At 37.5% G+C, this 25,046-nt stretch overlaps 1 protein-coding gene across 5 annotated transcripts in view; it reads right to left on the reverse strand.

The window, feature by feature from the left end:
- Positions 1 to 1,449: 1,449 nt before the first annotated feature.
- The window catches only part of LAMA4 (laminin subunit alpha 4), a 148,529-nt gene continuing 124,932 nt past the window's right edge, over positions 1,450 to 25,046 (reverse strand). For all 5 annotated transcript variants that reach the window (XM_028847051.2, XM_077999296.1, XM_015137555.3 and 2 more), the window contains exons 29-39: positions 23,236 to 23,369; positions 22,147 to 22,311; positions 21,220 to 21,373; positions 14,313 to 14,500; positions 12,610 to 12,799; positions 11,483 to 11,638; positions 10,089 to 10,248; positions 8,210 to 8,340; positions 7,014 to 7,107; positions 6,426 to 6,545; positions 1,450 to 1,903 (exon numbers count right to left, since the gene is read on the reverse strand). In XM_028847051.2, coding sequence (XP_028702884.2) covers positions 1,758 to 1,903; positions 6,426 to 6,545; positions 7,014 to 7,107; positions 8,210 to 8,340; positions 10,089 to 10,248; positions 11,483 to 11,638; positions 12,610 to 12,799; positions 14,313 to 14,500; positions 21,220 to 21,373; positions 22,147 to 22,311; positions 23,236 to 23,369 — 1,638 coding nt within the window. In that variant the 3' untranslated portion in view covers positions 1,450 to 1,757. The remainder of the gene's footprint in view (positions 1,904 to 6,425; positions 6,546 to 7,013; positions 7,108 to 8,209; positions 8,341 to 10,088; positions 10,249 to 11,482; positions 11,639 to 12,609; positions 12,800 to 14,312; positions 14,501 to 21,219; positions 21,374 to 22,146; positions 22,312 to 23,235; positions 23,370 to 25,046) is intronic.

Genomic DNA, 25,046 nt, shown 5'->3' on the forward strand with positions numbered 1-25,046 from the left:
TCTTCTAGATGAGTCAAAGCAAGTGCCCTCTTGATTTTCTCAGTGACACCCTGCCAGCTCACTACTTTATGGTACCTCTCTGGCTCTGGTCAGCTGGAAGGCAGATAGTCTTTGGAGGCAGGCAAGCAAGGTGACAATCATGCTGCCCCTGGAGGCAGGCAGTCTTGTTTCGACTACTGGCTTCTTGGTCCAGCTGAATGACAGTGGGCAAATTATCTGAGCTGCAAATATTACCTCAAAGGATTAGTGAAATGAACAAATAAAATAATCAACTTTAGCTTATCATAGTGCCTGGCACTTAGTAAGTCCTCTATGAACAGACGTTAGCTATGTTCATCGATATCTTCAACATTATCATTATTTGTATATTTCAGACAGAAGGGTAGCAGGGGATGTAGGTAGGTATTGACATATGTACCAATATGTAATATATGTAATCATTTCAAGGTAACATTGTTTTATTTCCCTTGGTAATTCCTCAAAATATTTTATATGCTCTCCCCTCAAAAGTTACTCCCTTTATGTATTATTAATTCTGTTGATATCAGGGCCTATTTTCTCTTTTTCTGTCTTCTGAGTTGAGTTTTTCAGATATAATTCTTTTATTTCATTTCTACATATTAATATTCTACCAGCCATTCAAGCCCATTTTTTCTAGGCTTTATTAATGTAGCTACTTGGAAAAAAGATTATAACATTTTAGAAATAAGACTAGTTGTGTTGCCGGTAATGTGGGGAGCACACTTTGTTTTTGAGACAGGATCTCACTCTGTTGCCCAGGCTGGAGTGCAGTGGTACAGTCAGCAGTCGTAGCTCACTGCAGCTTTGAACTCCTGAGCTTAAGCACTCCTCCGATCTCAGCCTCCCAAGTAGCTGGGACTACAGGTGTGTGCCCATGTACAAATTTTTCTGTAGAGATGGGATCTCATTATGTTGCCCAGGCTAGGAGCAAACTTTTAATAAAAGGACTTGTGTACTCTGAAATTGAATCTTACGATTTTGTCCTCCTGTTTTTGTTGTGATATCCTCAATGATTTCTATAGAACACACAATAATAGTAATAATAACCTACAGAAGCCCCCCCTCATGTATAATTTTATTTTTCTTTTAAACAGATAAGGAAGGGAAAAAAGTAGTTTCCCTTTTTCTTATTTAGAAAAAATTAAATTATACTACATTTTTCTAGTATTCTGTTAGAAATTTACTTTATTAAACCTTGATAACTGCAGCTATAAACCTAAAATATTCTTCTTATACCGATAGACCAAACAAAAGGGCTAAAAACAAATCTATTATCTAATTTTAGATTATATGTAAGTTAGTGAGTCTCTTCAAAATAAAGAAAGGTAGTTTTAGGACAAAGAGATTTTTATATAGATTGAAAGTTATCTTCACTGGAAGAAAGGTGAATTTGAGAATCTAGCCGCACTTCAAAAATGTGTGCAAATGTTTATTCAGAATCCCTTCTATTTTATTAGAAAACAGAAACAGTAATTTCACCAGTAGGAATTGCGTGTGCTCTCAATACAAGTAAGTTTGCCACTCCTTCAATTATTGTCCATTGCAGACATTTTGGACTCAAGGTAAGAATCCAAATGAGAAATAAGAAATATCCAGTCCCTGATGATTCATTTAAGTCCTGTTCAACTAGATGAAAGCTTCCACCAGAAGGAAGAGTTGCTGTTCCTCCTGGCTGGCTTTGTGTTTCTTTCAGTGCTCTAAAGAACTTTGTATTTGGGCGGCTGTGTTCTGTTGTGTCAGGCTGCTGGACAGGAGTTGATGCTTACGGCGCCGCTGACCAGGGCTGCTTTACTGAAGCTCACTGGGTGTCCGTCAATCACAAAGTGGCGTATGCAGCCTGTGAAGGGTTTGCTGGGGGCCAAGCGTGGTGTCAGTAGAGATTCTGAAAAGAGCAAGAAATAAAAACAAAGATTGCAATTAAGGTATTCTAAGCCCAAATATTACTTCCTGGTAAAAGTATACATATTTGCTCATATCATCGACATGATTTACATTTCAAAAATGGAATATAGTTATAATTGACTCATTTCTCAGGAACGTTGTTTGTGAAGTTCTATGAACATGTGGTAATTTTAATATTTTGCCATGTTTTTCCATGATCAGATTTCTGTGTATTGTAGCTGTCTTTCAAGGCTGAAATTTACCACTTATATGTAAAGCCTCAGCAGTGAATTTTCATGATCTACCTATTTTTTTAAAGTTAATTTCACCTGGGCCTCACTTATAATGTGTGCTTTGCTAAAAAGGAGGAAAGAAATTTTAGCTTCTATACTATTTTTGGACTGGTTAATATTTCTGTTTAATTCATTACCCTTCACCCTTAAGCCTCCACATTTTTGCCTGTTCATAAAATATAATGAGAAAATAATGAATTCACATAAACTAAAAGTTAATTTTTCTGAGCTCAGGGTTTAAGAACTATAAATAGGATAATGATAACTCGCTTAGTCTTTGTGTGGGCACAGGTGCCCTGTGGTATGCCAAGGGAACTTTCTTCTCTTAATTAGAAATCTAGAAGAAGCCTTATACTTATTAATTGTACAGACACAATTAAATGTGTTAGGATGATAGAAGCAATATAATTTAAAACAATTTAGAGAGCTTAGAAAGATCATAAAATTAAAATCCATTTACCCAAAGCTTATTATTATTTACCAACAGCTATGTGAGCAATAGCAGATAAAGGATGGAAAACACTTAGAAATCAGTAATTCAGGAAAGAACATAGAACAGCAAATGAAACATCAGCAAGCAGCTGTAATAAGTTTTCTAAGCAATGTAGGGAAGAATATGCAGAAACCGTGTACTGAAAATAAATCATGGAAATAGCATTTCATATTTAGAATGATAATCATAAAAGGTTTAGATTTGGAAGGGGCCTGAGAGATCAATTCCCTTTATTGTCTCTAGATTAGTGTGACTATTCTTCAAGCCTGTTCAGTGTACTTCATCATCTGGGTAAGAAATGAGTGAACAGGAAAGCTTATGAGGGGTAAGTAATACCTCAAAGTAAGCAAAGTAATACTTCTGCTTACTTTGGATACCAGACTTAGAACGTGGGTTTTGATTCTGCCCAAGCTTACCATCCTTTGGCTTATGAGGGAAACCATCTGGAGGTAATAATTCACGTAGCAGTTAGTGGTCTGAATAATTCGCCACACAATTAATTGTAGGTAGTGACAGTACAGTGCCCTAGGACCCTAAGTAATTGATTAATGAAATTAATGCATAATTTTAAGAGAGAATGTTTCCCAGGTTGAAGGCTTGACTATATACAAATAATGCAGAATTTTCAGTAGAGGAATGAATGGTTAGACCTGTGGGTGGGCTACATTAACAAAACATTATTATTATTATTATTATTATTATTATTGTTATTTTGAGACGGAGTCTCACTCTGTTGCCCAGGCTGGAGTGCAGTGGTGCGATCTCTGCTCACTACAATCTCTACCTCCTGGGTTCAAGCAATTCTCCTGCCTCAGCCTCCTGAGTAGCTGAAAGGATTACAGGTGCTCACCACCACACTCAGCTATTTTTTATATCTTTAGTAGATATGGGGTTTCACTATGTTGGCCAGGCTGGTCTCTAACTCCTGAGCTCAAGTGATCCACCCGCCTTGGCCTCCCAAAGTGCTGGGATTACAGGTGCGAGCCAATACGTCTGGCAGAAAAAAGGATTTAATTTTTAATTTTGATTTTAAAACTGTCACATACTAAAGTTGACTTTTTTGGCCTATAGTTCTATGAATTTTATGCATTAGCTTTTTATGGATAGAAATAATGAGTCACCAGAGTTCTGAGTGGTATTCTTGGAGAATTCAGTGCATTTAGGGGTTTTATTTAGTCTAATTTCTTTAGTTATCCTCTTAATGCCTGGTTTCTGATATGATTTTAGTGGAATTAATCTTGAACAGCTCAAAATGATATAATTAATTACATTTCATCTAAAATTATAATTGCTTTTGTTCTAGGCTGGCTGGCCTAATTCTTAGATGGAATTAAAAGCTGCAGTGGTGCAGCAGGCTAGTGGTTACGCCCTTCTGGCCTGCTAGCTCCTGCGCTGGCTCATTAGCTAAAGTTTGCTATTCATTCTATGTCTCAGGCAGGCTGAATTTGGCTTTAGGTACATCTTGCCTGTCCAGTCTGTGGGGCTTAGCAACTCTTGTAGTGAGGGATGATAGCAGTGTGTGAGGCTGGGATCAGACTGTGAAAGCAAACAAACAAACAAAAATCAAAGATAAATATCTGTTTGAAAGATGTAGTAAGTACATTGGGTACATAGTGAAGGACAAATACTCCAGCTTCCACAAGGGAAGGTCATGCTTGTTTTGTCCACCTCCCAAAGCCTAGCACATTGCTTAATAGACAATCTATGCTATGTGTTGGATATAGTCATGTTCCCTGCCATCAAGGAATGTACTACTTAGTTTCAACAATATTCTGTACTAAGTGCTACAACAGTGGTATGCGTACACATCCTAGAGGGAAAGGGGCATGTATGTAAGTAAATGTCTGAGCTGAGTCCTAAAGGTCAATAGGAGTTAGACTGGGGAGGAATAGGAGAAGTTGTTTCTTAACAAAGGTACTAGGGAAGTAAAGGAAGAACATTTCCCAGAAATTGAGGCCCAGTTCCCTTATGCAAAGGCCTGGAGCAAAGAGACCATCACTAAACATTTAGGAACTGCAAGTCCCGGAAAGTGTGGGGAGATCCCAAAGGTAGGGACGAGGAGGAGACAGATGATCAAGAAGCTTGCATGCTATGGTGAATTTAATCCTGGAGGACCTTGGGAAGCTGTGAAACATTTTAAACTGTGTTGTGATTTCTGGAGGGAAGCAATGTGCAGAAATATGCAGTGATGTGAGACTTTTTCATGCTGCACCTGCATGAAGTACAGTGCTGGCCTTTGACAGAATCCTTTCAAAGCTGAAGTCAGAACAGGGAGAGGACTGGGGAATGGAGAAGGGAGTGAAATGGGGAGACAAAGGAGAAGAGTTGCTTTGCGAGGGTCTCAAATATTTCTTTTCACACCGGGTTACCATTATTGTCAATACTGGTATTTGAAAAGTTCAGACAAAGAAGAGTGCTTAGTTGTTACTATTTTTGGAGTACCCAAGGTCAGATGCTTAATTTTATCTGTGCTTTCTTGCCCTCTTCTTTAAAGCATTGTCTGTCTTTATGGGTCAGTCTAAAAATAATCTATTAGAAGATTATTAAAATCCCCACCAAGCCAAGCACAGAAAGACAAATATCATGTGTCCTCACTCACATATATGAGCTTAAGAAGTAAATCTCATGGAGAGAGGTAGAGAGTAGTTGGTAGTTACTAGAGGTTGGGAAGGGAAGGGAAGGGGGAAGAAGGAGATGAAAAGAACTTGGTTACTGGGTACAAAAACACGGTAAGATAGAAGGAATAATTTCTAGTATTTCATAGTACAATAGGGAAATTATAGTTAAGATAATTTATTGTATATTTCAAAATAGCTAGAAGAGAAGGGTTGTAATGTTACCAACACAAAGAAAAGATAAACGTTTTAGGTGATGGATATTACAATTATCTTGATTTGATCATTACACGTTGTATACAGGTATCAAAATATCACATGTATCCCCAAAATATGTACAACTATGATAGGTCAATTAAAAACTCACCACCAAGTTCCCGCTGCAAAAGCTGGGTTATTTCCCTTTTAAATCCCACTCCCCAGCCATAGCATTCAGGTTTTCCAAGTTAGTGAAATGTGTAAAAACAAATGTATTCAATATGAGGACATGGTCCTTGCTTCAGAGGTTTAAAACAATTGGGGTGTTTATGTGTTGTCCATAAGTGTCTTGTCACAATCCTGGATTATACACCATTCTTGGCAGATGACAGCAGCAGTGACTGATGATGTTTACAGAATTGCAGCTGGGAACCTCTCTGAGGGAATGTCACTACCAATGGACAACAACTTATGGTCTGCAGCTGTTTTTGCAGTTCAGACTAATCATGGACAGAGAGAATTGTGCATTTTTTCCTACTGAGGAAGAGGAGCAATTAACAGCAAGCTTAATCCCCCAAAGTTCTCAGATCCTACTGTAGTGTTAGTCAATGAGTTTTCTTTGTGTTAGAGATGAAATAAGAGTATGTGTTTCACTGTGTGTATGTGTGTGGAGGGCACTTAAAAGGGAAAGGAAGGAAAAAAATAAGCAAACATGGCAAGGGAGAGTAATAGCTACTGGGTGGAATGCTGGGGTCTAGTTCTTACGTGTCACTTTATTGTGCTTTTTCCACTTAAACAACACTGTATATAAAATTCTTTGAGTAACTAGGTGCATCATGAAAACACATGGCTCAATTTTACAATAACAATTATGAGAACTCAGTTTTTTGGATTGGAAACTTTTCCTTTTTAAGCAACACTTACCTGGAACACCTCCAACAAACACAGGCTCCCTGTGATCAATTGGTTTTGGATTCAGGGGTCCAACCACGTGGTTCACTTCAGAGTCCACATCCAACTGAACCACATTAGAATCTCTAATAACTGAAATGCAGGGCAAAGACCGGTCATAAGTGGCACTGGAGTGATGAATTTTTACATGAGAAAGACTATTTATCACAGTAATTGCTTTTATTTATTCCAGAATAAAGCTCACACTTTCTTCTAAATTATTAAAATCATCAATGATGGCTAACAATGTCTAATCAAGAGATTACTGTAACATTTTCCTTAGAAAGGGAGAATATTTAGAATATTCTTGTGCTACTTTGTTTTTGCTCTGTAAGTTATGCATTATTTAAGCAACTCCTCAACACAATTTTGCAGCACTCATATTCTGAAATCACATGTGGATTCAGTATACACATAATGGTATAATAACATGATTTTCTTTTCTTGGATACTTTTAGACTGTCATGTGTTACCTATCATATAAGTGATAGTCTAAGTTCTGCCAGGTCATAATTTTACAGTTGGGTGTGCAGGCTCCCCAGGGCAGTCAACTTTTCTCACCTGTAATTCTGTGCCATCTGCCATCACAGAGACTCTGCTTGGGTGTTACTGAGGTGGAAAAATCTCTGATGCCATTATTGACTTTCACTATGACCTGCAAAATATAGGGCACATTCTATGATTTAGTTTCTCCTCATTGTGATAAAACAGAATTTATTAAATAATTTACCACAGTGAAGCAATACTTCAACAAATATTCACACATGATTAAATTTGCAATTTGAACACAAGGGGTCACTATTTGGCAGGCTATAGAAATAGGTTCAGCTGGGGGTGCTCTTTGGGGAGAGAACAAAGTAACTTCATGGGGAGAAAATAGGGAGAGAGGGACACTAAGAAATAGAATAAATCCCTTCAATTTCTAAAGATTGAGTGTGTTATACGAAGCAGGTTAAAGTATTGGTGAAGAACATGGACTTTGAAGCTAGACAGCCAGTCTCCTATTTAACTTACTCTCTGCCCCAGTTTTCTCGTTTGTAAATTAAAAGCGATACTGTTACCTACATCATGGAGATAATTGGGAGGATTAAATGAGTTCATCTAGGTAAAGCATTTAGAATAGTACCCAACAAATAGTAAGCACCAAGTAGGGATACGTTTTATTGTGATGGCTCAATATAATTTAATAGAATGTACTAGAACCCAAATAAAAAACTGTTATATTAAGTTAGCAGCATCAATGAAAATATACTTTTTTCTTAATATTTATTTGAATACTTCTATGAATATTCTTTAGTAATATCTTAGGATGAAAGTGGCATTTAATTATAACATAATTTTTTTATTTCTATCATTTGAGAATAATATATATAGTATATATACATATCTAGTATATGTATATATGGTATCTGATATATTATAGATATTTAGAAAGATGTTTTAGTGTTTGTTGATTTTGATAGTTATTTGGTGAAAAAAAGTGCTTCTCATTATTTTGTTAAAACTCTTTATGTTGTTATTGGTGATTATTTTTTATATTATTTTGCCGTATTTTCATGACTGTTTTGATCAAATCAACTTTCAACATAGGAAGCTGAATCCAAATATTGCCCACATTTACATTTCATGTTACAACTTTCCTATTTTTCTTTTTCAGTTAGGGAAGATTGATGAAATAATTCTGTGAAATAAATCTGCTTCAGATCTAGAATCCAAGGTCAGATGAGACAAATCATTAAACCTTTTTCAGACACTACCTGTCCATTTTTCATGTGAACATTTAGGTACTCCCCATTGACACTGTGGCCGTGGACCAGGGTTCCGGAACTGCTTCTGGGACGGACTTCAAATGCAATTTCAAACTTCAATCCAATATTGAAAGATTCATCTGTGGAGATAAACACTATAAACTCCCAAGAACAGCAAGATCATATTTGTAACTATGGTGTGATTTTGTAATTATATATCTTTTTTATCTGTTTTTGAAAGTTTGATGCATTTTTTAACAGATAAGTAGAAAGTGGCTTTTCCATGTCAAACTCACTGGGGAAAGCTCTGTGGGGAACCAAGATAACTAACGCATCCATCCTGTTGTGGGGTGTGAGGCTGGCAACAGCACACAAAATATGTGTTATGGGAGCTCAGGGGAGGAGAAATTAATTCCAAGTGGCAGCAGCACTGTTGAGTATTTCACCAGTGAGGAGGACGGGGCAATCTGGGCAGAGGAAGCAGACTGAACACAGCTGCAGAGGCTGGAATGCTCGGAGAGCTCTGTGAAGGCCATTGTGGCTGGACTGTCTCTGCCAGGCGAGAAGGAGGCATGGTGAGGGGGAGCCACGCTGGGAAGGGCTCTAGTGCTGAAGTATGGAAGTTAGGCTTTATTTTGCAGTCACTCAGCAAGAGAGCTGTCTTGATTGGACCTGTATTTTAAAATAATTCTTAAACAAAAACCTAACTGGTGCCAGTGCTGTACAGCATTTCAGAGGAGAAAGAGCAGAGAAAGTATTTAGGAGCTGTTACTGAGGTGATCCAATAAAATTCTTATTAAGAATAGTTGTGTTTACTCCAAGAGACTCATGGCAAACCAGGGCATCTAAATACTGTTCATTTAACGTATCTTATAAATCATTTAAAATTTTTTCTTGCTATTAGTTAATGCTCATGGAGTAGTATGCAAATTGTGCAGTTTGCTCCGCATTCCCAGCTGTCCAAACCATTAAGAGTTCTTATCACTGAAATTCCATGAAAGGCTGAGAATTGTAAGTGTAGGTGTTTTAGTGTAGGGGTAATGGTGGATGAGGCAGGAAAGTAAAATCATGAGCTAGACAAAAGAGGAAATACTACCTCTGGGTGTTGTGCTGGATATGGTGGTGGTTTAGAAAGTATACTTGGCTGCAGTGTAATTTCTTTATTCGGGGCATGTGCAAAGTACCTAAGTGCCTTGAGAGCAGGGAACATGCAGCTTTATACCCTTTCCTGTCCTCATTCCGGGCACTTATTTTGGTGTCTTCCTCACACCCAGTGATTGCTCCACAGAATATTCTTGGAATGAATTAGATGGTGATTGTGTGTAGTCTGCTAGGATTTTATTTATTTTTAGAACTGTTATGTCCCATCATCTGGCACAGGGACTGCCTTACGGGAGGCATACAATAAAAACTGAATGAGTGAGAGAGTAATGGTCAAGGAGAATAATAAAAATCCAGAAATAAAAATTTCTGAAGGATAATGTTGTCTGCTGGTGTTGCAGGTCTTGGGGAGAAACTGGGACTTCCTTTAGTAGAACAATGGTTCATGCCAAGAAGGAGCAGAGCAAGACCTCGAGGAGCAAGGTGGCCAAAAACTGACATGGATCAGGCCACGGAGCAGCATAGACATTCTAAAGGAGCCCAGGTGGTCTTCATCCAGAAGTTTGGCAGCTATGGAGAAGCCTGGTCAGGGAGAGTATACAGGGATGGGGACTGTATGTATGATTTGGAGTGCAGGAGGGAGAAAGATGGTTCTTGTGGGAAGAGGTCATCTTCTAAGGGCTGAGTTTGGCATTCTTAAGTTTTAACTCTGGGTCTGATATTCCCTGTTAGCCATCTCCAGGAAGAAGCATTTCATGACTGATATTTTTAACATGACTAATGTTACCTAGAACCACATATCCTCCTTCTGTTGAAAAGTAAGTTCCTGTTTCCATGGGGCCTTCAAAGCAAGGGGTCACACTGAATGTCTGAGAAGCAGAGGTGATGGAGGCCCCATTGAGCTGGAGATTGCTGAGACAGCCACTAAAACTGTAGATGGAGTTAATCTGAGGGAAGAAGACATTTCTTAAAATCCATTTTCTCAACACAGATGCACCAAGGGGAAGCAAAATGAGGGGGTTTGAGTCCTGAGGGAAACCAAATAATTCCTTGTTGTATTTATTTCAGATATCTCAATGATCAGTACTTTCCTGGATAGTTGCTTTTTAACTGGTTGTTTGAAGCTGGAATTTTGTATTTGATAATGTCAACCTGTAGTAATTAAGCTATGGACATTTTTATATTACACTTTGACACAATAAGTTGCAGCTGTGGTTTTCAAATTGCATATTTAGAAGTATCCTAGTTTTCCCTCAAGAATGACAGCTGCGCCAAGATCACCTAAGGCTGATGAGGGCTAGCAAAGTTCTTTACTTAAATCTACCATAGTCACATAAACAGCAGAAAGCTTTCATTTCTGGTTTCATGAGCTGTTTTTGTGGTTGAGAATTTATCATATCACAGGACATGAAACTTGGGCCACTTTAGATAACCGATTTTGTACTGCATTTGGACATTTTACAAAAGAGATTGCCATGGAATTGGGGCTGCTTATCTAAAATCTAATTATAATGTAAACCATCTTTTTTGATTCATCTACATACATTAATGGGTCTTAGAAATTATTTTTAGCATTGCTAAAATAACCTATATTTATGTGAAGAAAAATTTAGTCCTTTGATGCATTCTTTTTATTGCTAAATTTTTTTATAAGTGCAACATTTTTAATTTTTGAATTACACAAATGATATTTTTCTACTATATTCTCACTTCTCCCCAGGGTAACCACATTTCCTTATACATTTACAAATTGTGTGTGTGTGCGTGTGTGTGTAAGAAACAAAAATGGGATTGTAGTTTGCATAATGATCTGAAACTTTTTTTCACTCAATAATGTATAATGCAATGATTTGCTTTCTTTTTTGTTATGCCTTTACATTAAAAGTATGGGTACTTTCTGAACAAATAAGATCCCCTTGAGACATAAATTTTCATGATAATTTATACCTCTGAAACTTTTTCATTTCACATCTACCTTAGAATCGAAAGATTACTTCTGACTTTGTAATGCCACAGGGCAGACAGGCAGCCCATAAGACAGTACTTTGATGTCCCATGTCCAGAAAACTACAGCTTTACTGATGCTAGTTTCCAGTTTCTTAAGTTGTGAAATGAGGGCCTCAATTAGGTGATGTTCTGGCTCTAACGGTCAATGGCTCTACCTGGTCATGCCTGGCTTACCTGAACATTTTTCACAGCCTTTCCAGGAGCCACACCTCCCAAATAAATGGGACCCTTGATTTTCCAGGTAGCTTCAGTAGGAGGAAGACTTTCTTCTAGGACTCGAAGACCATCAATTACCAGTCGGCCACTGCTCCTTTCTCGAATAAATACCACCTGGATGAAGAGAAGAAAAATAGCACATCTCAGGTACATTCCAAGATTGGAGAAAAGGCTGTATTTCCTTTTCTTCCAACTTTGCTATTGCAATGCTGTGGGAAATCTTCAGAAAGTTTATTTTTAAAATGGTCCCATCTCTGAAGGTCAGGAGTTTATCTCTTCTGTTTAGTAGGCTTCTGGCAATGCAGTTTTTGGAATGGCAGAAACTTTATCCCTCATTTGATTCTGTTTTGTTATACAGCATATGCCTTTATTGTGAGTTGTCTCCAGGCCTCTTTGCTTTATATACATAGGTGTATTTTTTTCCTGCTTATCTTCCATTTACCACTTCATGTATTAGAGGAAGTGATCCATATATTTTCTGACCATTAGATAGAATGATTTAAAGCTTAATTTCTGAATATAGCTTATGTTTTTCCATGTTCTCTATGAAGCTTTTCCCAGTTAACCAGGCCACATATGGCCAGAACAGGCCATATGTTCTCTCCCACTTAGATTTCTTGTGATTAATTATAATGCATGTTACATTGCTTACTCTTGACATTACATACCCACCAATTTCTTTCAACATTTATCTGCTCCCACTGTGGTATCCTGTCTTCCTAACTGATTTACTGTTCACTTTGTATCTTCCACAGCTTAGCCAATAAAAGACACTCGGTAATAATTGTTGAAAAGTAAAAACCTATTGGCAGTAGAAAATAAGTGAGAAATCATTAAAAACTAAATTTCAGTTTATGTTGACCACTGATCCTTTGGTTAAAATAATTATGCTCAGCCTGTGTCTCTTTTTAAATAGTATGCTTCAAGACTTTTATAAGGAATACAATTTTTTGAAATTGAATTCTGAGTGTGCAGCAGCAGACTTTTAAAATGGATATTTCTAGAGAGAGTAATGGAGGCCCATGAGTGTCCATTTGACAGTGGTAGCTATTTGCTGATAATACTGTTCTCTGCCTTCAACTTACATCATGCCACAGGCCATCATTGTATTTCTCCTGGCTTCTAATCTTCAGTTTCTTGTGACCAACATTAAACATGTAAACCAAGCGGCCGTGGGCCAAAAATAGAGTCATAAAGTCATTCTCTTCTTGATCTGAGACATAGAAGATCATGCCATGAGAGGAACGAGTTCTCAGACGAATGGAAAACTGAGATCTGGTAAATGAAAAGAAAGGGATTACCATACGTAAAATGAGACTGAGGATAATCTCTAACTTCTTTAAAATAATACAGTGTAAGCAAGAATAAATAAGTAGCCATTCTATCTAATCCCAAGCAACATTATTCCATACTTAGTATTATTAATGAATATTACATTAGCATGGCTAGTTCAAAAATGTAAATTCTTCTCTACTTCCTTGTACAACAAGGATGTATTCCACATTTGAGGAAATGTTGTTTCAGTTAAGGATCTTACTGTGTCTTGCTTTGAAAATATGGCTGCAGGCTGGGTGCCATGGCTCAGGCCTATAATCCCAGTAATTTGGGGGGTCAAGGCAGGAGGATCACTTGAGCCTGGGAGTTCAAGACCAGCTTGGGCAACATAGTGGAACCCCATCTCTACAAAATTTAAAAAAAAATTATCCAGGGATGGTGGTGCACACCTGTAGTCCCAGCTATTTGGGAGGCTGAGGTGGGAGGATCACTTAAGCCTGGAAGGTTGAGGGTGCAGTGAGCCATGATCATGCCACTGCCCTCCAGCCTGGATGGGAGAACAAGACCTTGTCTCAAAAAAAAAAAAAAAAAGCTGCAATTTAGTAAAAATATGTATGTTAAAGAAGTTTATCCATGTGGACAAAATACTAGTGAGTAATACAAATAATATCACTTGTGTGCTATCTAAAATACAGACTAAAATTTTTTCCCAGTAAAAATTAATTAGTGGATACCATGTGTAAAAAGCAGCCACCTGAGTTTGTAGAAATTAAACAAAACCTTCTAGAAATTTAACCACAGGCTATGGATAAGATACATTTACTAGGTTAACTTCTAGTTTGATTAACTCTAAATTCTTCCCGAAAAATAGAAAATACTGATTCTGCCTATTAGGCAGGTAGCAAATTATAAGACATTAGAGATTTCTTATTGAATACTTTGCCTCTATGAATGTTTGACAGAGCTATGTAAGACCTATATAAAAATATTTGGGTGCTAAAACTATAAAAATAATTCTTCAATAATATCAGATAACCTGGAGATTTGTGAAATACTGGAAAGAGGTGATGGGGTTGGAGATAGCTGGAGGGTCATAGACAAACAAGCTTATTTGTATTTTCAATGCTTTATTAACCTTCTAGTAGTTCGAATGCACTCCCATTTACAACCTGAAAGCAATTTGTATGGGAAAGGGAGCGTGATATCAAGGTTAGATGATGAGTCATTTGAAACTTGCTCCATCTTCCCCTCCTTGACTGTCTTTTCTTTTTGGTCAAATACAGTAAACTCCTGGTAGAATATTGTTTTATGAACCTTACAAATGGAAAATCACAGAGAATATAATTCTTTGGATAGTATAAATCATGTACTATTTAGTACTTATTTCGATGATAACATAATAGGATTAAGGTGGCACAGAAAGGAAAGATAGGTAAAAACGATGACATGTGGCAAACAAAGATGGAGCCCAGCCATGTCATTAAGAGTCTAGGAGTATAGTGTGTTACTTTACTTTGCACCAAAATCTCCTTTTAAGTGTTCAAACTCTTGGCGGCTGTTGGCTGTTCCTCCATATTGATAGGCGTGCTCTATTGCTCTAGGGCTGTTGGAAAGGTGGCAATGAGAGTTTCTTGGAGTATTCCGCTCTGGGAATTTCAGGGCAACAGGATCCCATGAAGGTGCATCTTTACTTTTCCCTCCCTATAAAAGTAAACCAAATTAAGGGATAAAAGTGACATACTAGCACCAAAAAGTACTTTGTGATGTCCTCATCATTAATAAGGATAAAAAATTTGTATATTATTTGTGCATTTTACATTCATGGAACATTAGGCCCCCTCTCTTCCCTACCTCTACCGCTATGAGCAAATGACAGCAGTAGCTGCAGCAGTAACATCAACAACATAGCATATTAATGAACCACAAATTCTTCCACATGGTAGTAAAGCAAAGTTAAACTGAAGCTACAGAGACAACTGCTCTATCATTTAAATTAAGTGCACATCTTAACCAATAGTGAAAAGTGGCAAAGTTGGCAATTAAAATGACCCTGAATCAATCAACAAAATCCTTACATAAGAAACAATATTAATATTACTTTAATACACAGATTATTACTTACGCATGGTGTGTAAAAAGTTAACATAGCAACATCTTCAAAATACTTAAGGAGATTTTTGGTGATAGGATATGTAGTAGAATTTTATGTGACAGGATATAGAACAATTTTTAAACACCTTGTGCTCTTAAAATTGCATGGCCGATGCTAAAATTTAGAGTTGTGCAAGTATAGGCTAATATTTAATGATTATTTAGTTTTAATTTCTGAAGCAAAATAAAAGTAAATGCAAATAAATTCAAGTATTTAGTCACTTATTCAAGCAAATGTTTAGTGACTATCCAATGGGTAGAAGTAAAGGGGAAGGAAATCCATGATTATACATTCCTCCCATGGGTGGCATGTAGTGGGGAATAGAAAGTCAATGAGAAATGATTCCTGTTTTTTAAGGAACTGAAAATTAATTTGGAGAAACAGTTACAACAGCAAATTGGAAAACAGGGTTGGTGCCAGATAGGACCTTAGATGATTGCTGGAGGTTTTGTTTTTTAGGTGATGAAGAGCCACACAGGTTTTGAAAGCAGGGAGGGAGTGGCCTGCTCTGACCCACCTAGGAAGACAGCTTGCAACAAGGAAGGCCTGATAGAAGAGGAAATGTGTGGCAGCAGGGAGGACAGAGACACAGCAAGAAACAAGATGAGCGATAGGATTAGATACAAAAATTCAGGATTACTGAATGAGCACACGCAGGCAACAGACAAGATGAGAGAGAGGATTAGATCAGAAAAGTTCTGGTTCAGGATTACTGAATGAGCACACACCTTTATTCCCAGCCCCCCTATTCCCATTGAAATGTCAGAACAATGTACATAAAAATAAATCCACAGCAGTCCTGGAAATCTGAGAGGGTTTCTACTGGCAGAACCAAGCCGTGTGGAATTTCTGGAAGATATAAAGTAGATTGGAACAGATGGACAATAAAACCCTTAATCTCATAAGGGCAAAAGACAAGACCTACAAAAAAAAAAAAAGTGTTTTAGCTAAATCTCAGAATTACATTCAAAATCTAGATGTGATTTTGGGCAGAGGGCAGGTTAATTAATTAAAGGACAGACCAGCTGTGCCAGTGTCTCTTGCTCTCAGGGCAGCAGCTCGTGCAGTTGGATTTTGGCAGTGGAGACTCTCACAGTGGTGGTTAGGTTGGAGAGAGATGGGAGCTCATAGACTCTCATTTCCTAAAGGAAAGCCCACCTGGTTCCACCATTCCCACTTCCCTTCTTTATGCAGTTGTCAGGACTCATAACCTGATTTTTACTGCAACAGAAATAAGGTTTCTCTCTTGGATGGAGGAAATATACCCAGCTACCAGTACTTTTTGGTCCAGGCTCTCGCCTACAAATAATGGCCATAGCTTCAAGCCGTAGGTGGGCAGAACGGGCTGGAGTAGGGCTGCCAGGAGATTCTTTAACTCTAATGCCTTAGGAAAATTTTCCCAAATCCATGCTCTATTTCAATCCCAGTGGAGTAATATACTTTATGATAGGAGATATGATCACCTTTGTCTCAGTGAAAGGCCCAGCTGGAAATACTTTGCACAGGGCCTGTAGTGAGGGTAAGAGAACAGAGAGAGAGTGAGGGTAGGGGACTTTCCCCAACTCTGGCTGCTTCCTGTTCTCTCCATTTGGATGGAAAGGATCTCACGCTTTCTTAGTCAGTGTATCCACTTAGCTCTAGGTGCTCAGTGAAGCACAGGGTTATTTGAAACAGAACAATCTCAATTTACCAGCCTTGCCTGACTCTGCTTCAATGTGGGAATACATGACTATGTAGGTGCGTCTCTCATCTGCTGCAAAAATCAATAAACTCTGATGTCTTTATATATGGCAACCAAATATGCTAATTCTTCTGCAGATACACATTCACACTCTTAATAATGATAAAATAGCCAAGGTATAACTTAATTACTTTATACCATACAACACAGAGACTCAGTTTGTTATCCTAAGATGGGTATGTATATGGTGACTCTCAATGAACACCACTAGACTTTGGCTTTACCAGTGTAATTTTTTGTTTTCTCTGTGGGCCTATTAGTTGCAATCCCACTGATAGTACCAGTTCAATTTAGCAAGATTCTTTTGTGTCAGATAACAACCAAGCTAGTTGAGCTACTGAAGAAAAAGACGGCAATGTGTTATATGGATATAGGGGTATCTTTTTTTTTTTTTTGAAACAAAGTTTTGCTTTTGTTGCCCAGGCTGGAGTGCAGTGGCATAATGTCGGCTCACTGCAAACTCTGCCTCCCAGGTTCAAGCGATTCTCCTGCCTCAGCCTCCCGAGTAGCTGGGATTACAGGCATGCACCACCTTGCCTGGCTAATTTTTGTATTTAGTAGAGACGAGGTTTCACCATGTTGGCCAGGCTGGTCTCGATCTCCTGACTGCTTGATCCGCCTGCCTCAGCCTCCCAAAGTGCTGGGATTACAGGTGTGAGCCACCGTGCCTGAACGGGGTATCTTAAACAATCTAAGATAGTATTGTGGTGTCCCAGCAGGGGCTAGAATCAATTGGAAAGCTAGAAAAAATCAAGGCACTCCCTTTCTGGAGGTTTCTGTTTTCTCAGAGCATCTCTTTTCATTTTTCTTTCTCGACAGGATAGCTTTCTGCCTTTCACTCTATGAAGCAGCTTTTTTTCCTCTTTGTATAATTAACATAATGCCCTTAGGTTTACATGTTTTCTATTCAATGGCCAGCTCAGGCAGATCTCTCTAGGTTCTAAGTTTCCAAGAAAGAGAATCTGATAGCCCAGCTTTGTGCGTGTGATCTACCCTGGTCCAGTGATCTATATCCAGGGAAGTGAGGTCTTGCATCTAAAACACAGGGCCTGCCCACTGGGTAGGAAATCAGTTCTTAGAGAACAGAGTGGTTTGCCAGATACCCTAGCATGATGTCTGTTACAATACTTGAAATGTTCATTATTAAACACGAAATGAGAAACTTTTCCCAATTAAATTTGAAACGTAAACATTGTTAAAAAAATTTAAGACTGGAACATAGATGATAAGACAGGTATTCACAAATACCATAGGGAAATAGAAATCAATGTTACCTTTTTGGAAAGCAATTTGCCTTGATTCAGTAATTCTCCCTCTAGGAATCTATCTTAAAGATTTGTTCAGCAATACACTCAAAGATTTATCTACAAAGATCTTTAGCTTCCAGAAAACTGGCAGCAACTAAAAGTCTATTAATGGTTAAATGAATATAATAAGTGAATAAAATGGGATAATCGGAAGTGATTGTGAAAATAAATTATTACAATCCCAATTGCTTTGGTGCAGCCTTAATGAAAATTTAGCTCAGAGACCACATATTTTTCTTGGTAGTTATTTATGAAGCTGTTGAAACAAGGGTCAATAGAAGAAAAGATTAGCAAATGTTGATATTCTAGTTATCATAAAATATAATTGAAATCTATGGTGATTCTGTATCTTGTTATTACAAAGTCAAGTTTCTAACACTATTTACCATAAAGGTTAGCAAGTTTCCTATAATACAGAAAAACTTCTGTTAATAGGGCTGTTGATTATAACCTTCAGACTGAATGTTTGTTGGGAAATCACATTTGATAGACAACTTAATTTAGAAAACTGTGTTTATTTAAAGGGGTAACTGTGTTTGCTTGAGAAGGTTGATGTCCCTCATCAACCTGTAATGTTAATCTGCTGCCTATGACCCTCTGACCAGTGTTCAAGTGCCAGATAAAAAAAAGTTTCAGGATAAATCTTTTAGCATCAATGTATGAAGGTAACAGCGAGACTCTATTAGAATTTTATAGTATACTCTGAAAACTCCTTCATAGTATCTTCCAGCAAAATCCTTCCTGAGAATCAATGAAATTATCTGTCTTCCATGTCCAACTCAGGAAGGGATCCTAAGAAAGTACTAAGTTTCAATTATACACACACACAATTATTTTGTTAACATTGATAAAGCAGTCATGTATGAACAAAGAAGAAGTTTCAAGAGGATTGAAAAAGTAGTCCACATATGCTCATATATATGGAAAATGTCAAGATATAATGGTCAGTGAAAAACCATCAGAATGGAGAAGCTGGTGGAGACACTTCCCTCTTGCTGATGGTCCAGAAGCCAGCCTTGGACGGCAATCAGTTCTTCCCCTGAAACAATGCTCAACCTCACTAGCATTCAGAGAAATGAAAACTAAAACCTCAGTTTGTCCATCAGATTGGCAAAATTATAGAAATTTGATTATATTCATTGTTAACAATAGTGTGGGACAATATGTTCTTTCAAATGCTGTTTGTGGGACTGTAAATTGGTATTGCCTCAATATTGAAAATGCGTATTCCCTTGAGCCAAGCAATTTTACTTTTAGGAACCAATCCTCCAGAATACTGTAAGGCGCTAGGGAGATATAACCACTAATATTCACTGAATCTTTACTCCATGCCTTGCACTATACTAAGTGCATATCATTTCATGCATTAACTCATTTAGTTTTTGTTACAACCCTATGATGCAGATAGCTGTGTATTTATTGAACACCTGTTATATGCATTGTTCTGAGTGCTTATTATACATCAGGGAACAAGATGAATGAGCTTGCATTTTAGTAGAGGAGACAGATAATAAATAATAAACATAATAAAGAAAGCATACTAATAAAATATAAGTACTACGAAAAAAGAATAGAAAGAAGCAAAAGAGCAGCATTACTGGTGGAAGGTAGGAGACAGGCTGCAGTATTCAATAGGGTGTCAATGTAGGTCATTGAACAGATGAGAGTTGAGCAATTGTAGACGGAAGAGAAGTTGTCTGTGCAGATAGTTGGGAGAAGCGCGATCCAAGCAGAAGGGAAGCCTGAATAAAGAACCTAAGGTGGGAGTACACATGGCCCATTCTAGGAATAGTTGGGAGGCCAGTATGGGGAGAAGACTGAGAGAGGTGGGCAAGTAGGAGGAGATGAACTCAGGGTAAGGGGCATGGATCACATAGGGCCTCTTATGAATTATGGTGCCTTGGGCTTTTACTCTGAGTGTAGTCGGGGGGCCATTTGAACACAGTAGTGACATGATATGATTTATATTTATAAAGATCTGACTGTAGGGTTGAGAATAGGCTATCAGGGAACAAGGTGGAAGCAAGGAGACCTGCTGGGAGGTATTGCAGTTACTCAGATGAGAGTTGGTGGTGGCATGGGCCAGGATGGGAACACTGACACCTGAGCGCACTCTTAAAATTGGATCATGAAAGAGGTGGGGAGGGTTAAACTGAAAGAATTAGAAGAGATTAAGGGTCCCACTTGTAATGAAGGCAAATAATGTACAGAGTTGCAGTAAATGCATGAGAAAGAATAGTAGGATGGAATTTTAGAACTCAAGATTTTGATAATGGAGTAGCTTTAGCTGATGTCACAGACCAACTGTGCATGTGAGTGGTTGAAGTGAAGGCCCAAGAAGGAGGGGAAAAACCAGGATAAGATCAGAAACTTGAATATTCCATGATTGTGACAAAAGCCTGAAATTGTTACACAAAAGCAAATGATACTAGAGAATTATAGTACCAAATAATATGTATTATTTATACAAACTGTTAAGTACAGGGACATTTTAACCATTGTAAGGGAAACCATTGTAAGTTGGAAGCATGAATAAATAGCTGATTCAGACTGTTCATTGGAACAGGAACTGATGCAACAAACACGGATGAGCCTGGAGGACATTACATTAAGTAAAATAAGGCAGGCACAGAAAGACAAATACTGCATGTTATCGTAAGTGGGAGCTAAAAATGTTGAGTTCACAGGAGACTAGAACTGTGGTTATCAGAGGCTGGGAAGGGCAGCGGCGGGAGGAGGATAGGCTGAGGTTGGTTAATGTATACCAAATTACAGCTACATAGGAGGAAAATGTTCTGTGTCTCTATAGTATAGTAGAGTGACTATAGTTAACAATAGTTTATTGTATATTTTCAAATAGCTAGAAGAGATGATTTTGAATGTTCCCAACACAACGAAATAATAAACGTTTGAGATAATAGACATGCTATCACTCTGATTTGATTATTGCATATTATATGCATGTATTGAAAGACAACTCTGTACCCCATACATTTGTGTAATTATTACATGTCAATAAAAAATAAAAAATTCCTCTATAACAAACAAAAAATTAATACAACAAAGCTGGCAAACTAGAATATGTGATACTGCAAGAATCCCATCTTTCCTATGTATGTAGTTGCAAAGGATCAAGTATATTCTCTAAAACAGCAGTGTCTAGAACTGTGTGCATGGAAAATGATGACAATTAGGAAGTCAGAACAGCATTATCTTTTACCTTTTTATTCTGACTTGCTTTAGGCTTGGATAAATTTTTTCCTTTTTTATGGAGGAGAAACAATGGTGAAGACTCAATGGGACACTCATAAAGAGAAGTGTGGACCTTTTCAGTATACCGTTGGAAATCTTCAACCTCCACATCTCTATCCACCCTGTGTTTTAACAGAGGAAAAAATAAATATTAAAAATATTGTTTAGAATTACATGATGAAAATTATGGAAGTCAAAGAGCTTTGGCAATTAAAGTGTGTGTGTGTGTGTGTGTGTGTGTGTGTGTGTGTGCGCGTAACCAGGACCCTTTAAATTACATTCAACCAGTTAATAACTATGTGCCTGGCATCACACATTTATAATAATGAACATCTTTTCCCTCAACACACTCTGGATGATTGGAACTGCCTCTGTTTCTTAATCTATATTAAACTCCTCCCTTGCTTATTCTTGTACTTAAGGAACCCCTATTGGCTTTGTTAAGGACCTAGATTAATAGCTTTCTTTAAAGTCATGCGTTAAATTAAGACTTTTGTAAACCTCTGGGTATGTTACTCTGTCATTAATGATAAGTACAAAAATAATTGCACCTAATATTTTTAGCTTGCTGTATGCCAGACACTGTACAAGTTGTTTTATGTGCATTATCTTCTCATTTACCCCTCATGACAAACCTACCAAGCAGGCACTATTATTATCTGCATTTTGTAGGTGAAGACATGAAGGCTTACTTAGTCAAGGTCATTTGGAAATTAAAGGGCAAAGAACCTACACAGAAATGCAAGTATGACAGTTTCTCAAGCACATACAAGCTTTTAATTACTATCCCCTAATGCCTCAGATACATTTCATAGTTCTCATTTTTAATATTTTTGCTGTTGTCTTGATTTTATTTATCAATCATGCAGATTCATTAATAATAAAAATATGATACCTGGTAAAGTAGGCATTACTTATGCAGCCAGTGAAATTAGCATACTGAGCACTGATTGGTGAGCCACCGAAGTAAAACTTCTTTTCACCTGCTTGTGTCTGTTCTATTTTCCCTTTGGTAGGATTCTTACTCCCAACTCTGCTTTTATCTACTATCAGTTCATATCTGCAAAAGAAAAAGGCTTCTTTACAAACCACAGAGCTAGCATTTTACCTTGACCCACTCTAGTTTGGATAAGCAGGTTTTCTCATGAAATGGAACATCTGGTTAATGAAAAGACAGTGAGTTGCCAAACTCTTCATGAGGCCCAGGATAAAATGGCTGGATATTTCTATATGCAAAAAAGATTCTCCAAACCAAGATTGGAATTTAAACCCATAAGGCAAGAAATTCAGATGCCTAGTCATCAGCATTATTTGTGTGTGTGTGTGTATGTGTATGTGTGTATAAAACAGAGCATACCTCATGATGATAACTTAATCACATTTGTGGAAGACCATTTCCATGGCAAAGCACATTAGATTATTTTGATCCTTACTGGAAGTGGGATCCAGAAAAAGCCTCCTCATGTTTTCTGTGTCCACGTGTCCACAAAAGTGGACATAGACTAGTAGCAGAGGTTCATTTCTTATTCCAGAAAACTTTCTTATTACCAAAAATAAATTCAGCATTATCTATTTTAAAGATGAAGTTGGAGCTTTTAAAATGTGGCCATAAATGTTGCATTCTCAGTTGTGTGACTCAAGGTCTAAACAAGACCAACATTGGCTGAGCTCCTTCTATGTGCAAAATACTGCACTCCGTTCAGTATGTAATATTAGTAGGCATTTCCATCAAGAAGATTATAACCTATTGTTTTACGGGAAAAAGAACCCTTGTATTTATTTTAAGAAATTTCATAGTGATTTATTTTACATATCTTGGAAACTAATAGCAATATTTTTTTAAGGAAAGTAAATTGTTCCTTCTAGCATTTTTGTTTTAACATTAGAAAAGGTGTAGGAGAACCTATTATTTATAGTGGTTTTTGACATAATCATGTCCCACAAATAGACATGGTAGAAAGAATATGAAGTGAGGAAGCTGTACCTTGTGGGTGAGACAGAGGTAATGACGAAGTGGGACAGCCCATCATTGTACTGCTTATCTACTGACTGAACTTTGATTCCCTTTACATCCATGACGACAGTACCGTTATCCAGTGAGATGGAGAACACGTCTGACTGAAATGCAAGCACAAACATGTAAGTAGGGAGTCTAGGGATCCAAAAGATGGAAATGTTTTCAACATTTACTGAATGGTATTGCTTTTTTTTTTTTGAGGCAGAGTCTTGCTGTCTCACCCAGGCTAGAGTGCAGTGGCATGATCTCGGCTCACTGCAAACTCTGCCTCCCGGGTTCAAGCAATTTTCCTGCCTCAGCCTCCCGAGTAGCTGGGATTACAGGCGCCAACCAGCGCGGCCAGCTAAGTTTTGTATTTTTTAGTAGAGACGGGGTTTCACCATCTTGGCCAGGCTGGTCTTGAACTCCTGACCTCATGATCCACCCGCCTCGGCCTCCAAAAGTGCTGGGATTACAGGCATGAGCCACCGTGCCCGGCCTTGAATGGTATTGCTTAAAGGCAATATAGTGTGTAGGAAATTTGCTTGTAAAATAATTTCTATAAATAACAACCAAGAACACCCTATTGCTTGTATTGGTATTGCTTATAAAATTAGACACATTTCAGTAGAAAATGTATCTCCTATATTTCCAACTGAAAATTTTTGGTGACTTTGTTATGCTGAGAGTTGTTAGCTCAGTCTCAGTTACTTTCCTACTTTCAATCTCACTTTTAATCCCTTCGAAAAGATGATAATTTAGGTCTCCTTGGGGATGTAGCTAGATGACTAGGCAAGGGTTAATTTGCTAGTTTGGCTTTTTAAAATCTTTCACTTTTTCATCTATAGAGGCAGAAGAGACATTTTAAAAAGCAAGTTAGCTCTTCTTATCTGAATTAGCTTATTGCTTATCTTAAAATATTTGGCAAATATTCATCTTGCTTCTCTTTCCTTATATGGGCACCAACTTCTTAAGTCTGCCCTCAAAATAGACTACTTTTTGTGGGCAAAAAGTGTTACTTAACTAACCAGGGTAGTCTGAGGCAGGTTTGGGGTCAGAAGTTCTACAAAATGCTTTGGGTAAATTCTCACAGATTCTACTGATTCCAATTAAATTGGAATATAAATGTGTCAGATGCAGGTAATATATATGAAAAGTGAAAGTTGCTTTCAGAAGTTCTATGATGACCTGGCACATCAGTGTATATATTGATGATGACCTTTTCAGAGACCCACTAGTTGGATGTTACGGTCACCAATCCTCTACAGACCTTATTTTATTCTTGAAATAGCATATCTTTATAAGCTGAGCTACAATGTTCTGTAGCAAATCTAAAAGAAGCATGTACTTTTTACCCTTTTATAAATTAAATCACAGATGTGTTTGTTCATAGCATACAAACAGGGACTCTTAACAATTTTTGTGCTAGAAACACCTTTGGCATTTTGGTAACACATAGGGACTCCTTCACAAAATACTGTTTTTAAATGTATAAAACAAAACATATAATAATACAAAGGAAACCAATTATATTGAAATACAGTTTTCAAAATATTAAAATAAATAATCTGTGATAGTATAACTTTTTATTAAGGCATTAAATAATAAGATTCCATAGCAGACCTAATAATATTAGAAGTAGCAATGAGCAAAAATGACATTCTGAGATTTCTGTGACAATTGTAATGTGAAACAAACAAATCTGTGATTTCTATCAATGACAAAGTCGCAGGTACTGGTAATACTACTGTGGTGTGTTGTCTAGATTCATAATCAAAGGAAATGATCAATTTCAGTGA

Source organism: Macaca mulatta, chromosome 4 (genome assembly GCF_049350105.2).
Source record: "Macaca mulatta isolate MMU2019108-1 chromosome 4, T2T-MMU8v2.0, whole genome shotgun sequence".
Taxonomy (NCBI): Eukaryota; Metazoa; Chordata; class Mammalia; order Primates; family Cercopithecidae; genus Macaca; species Macaca mulatta.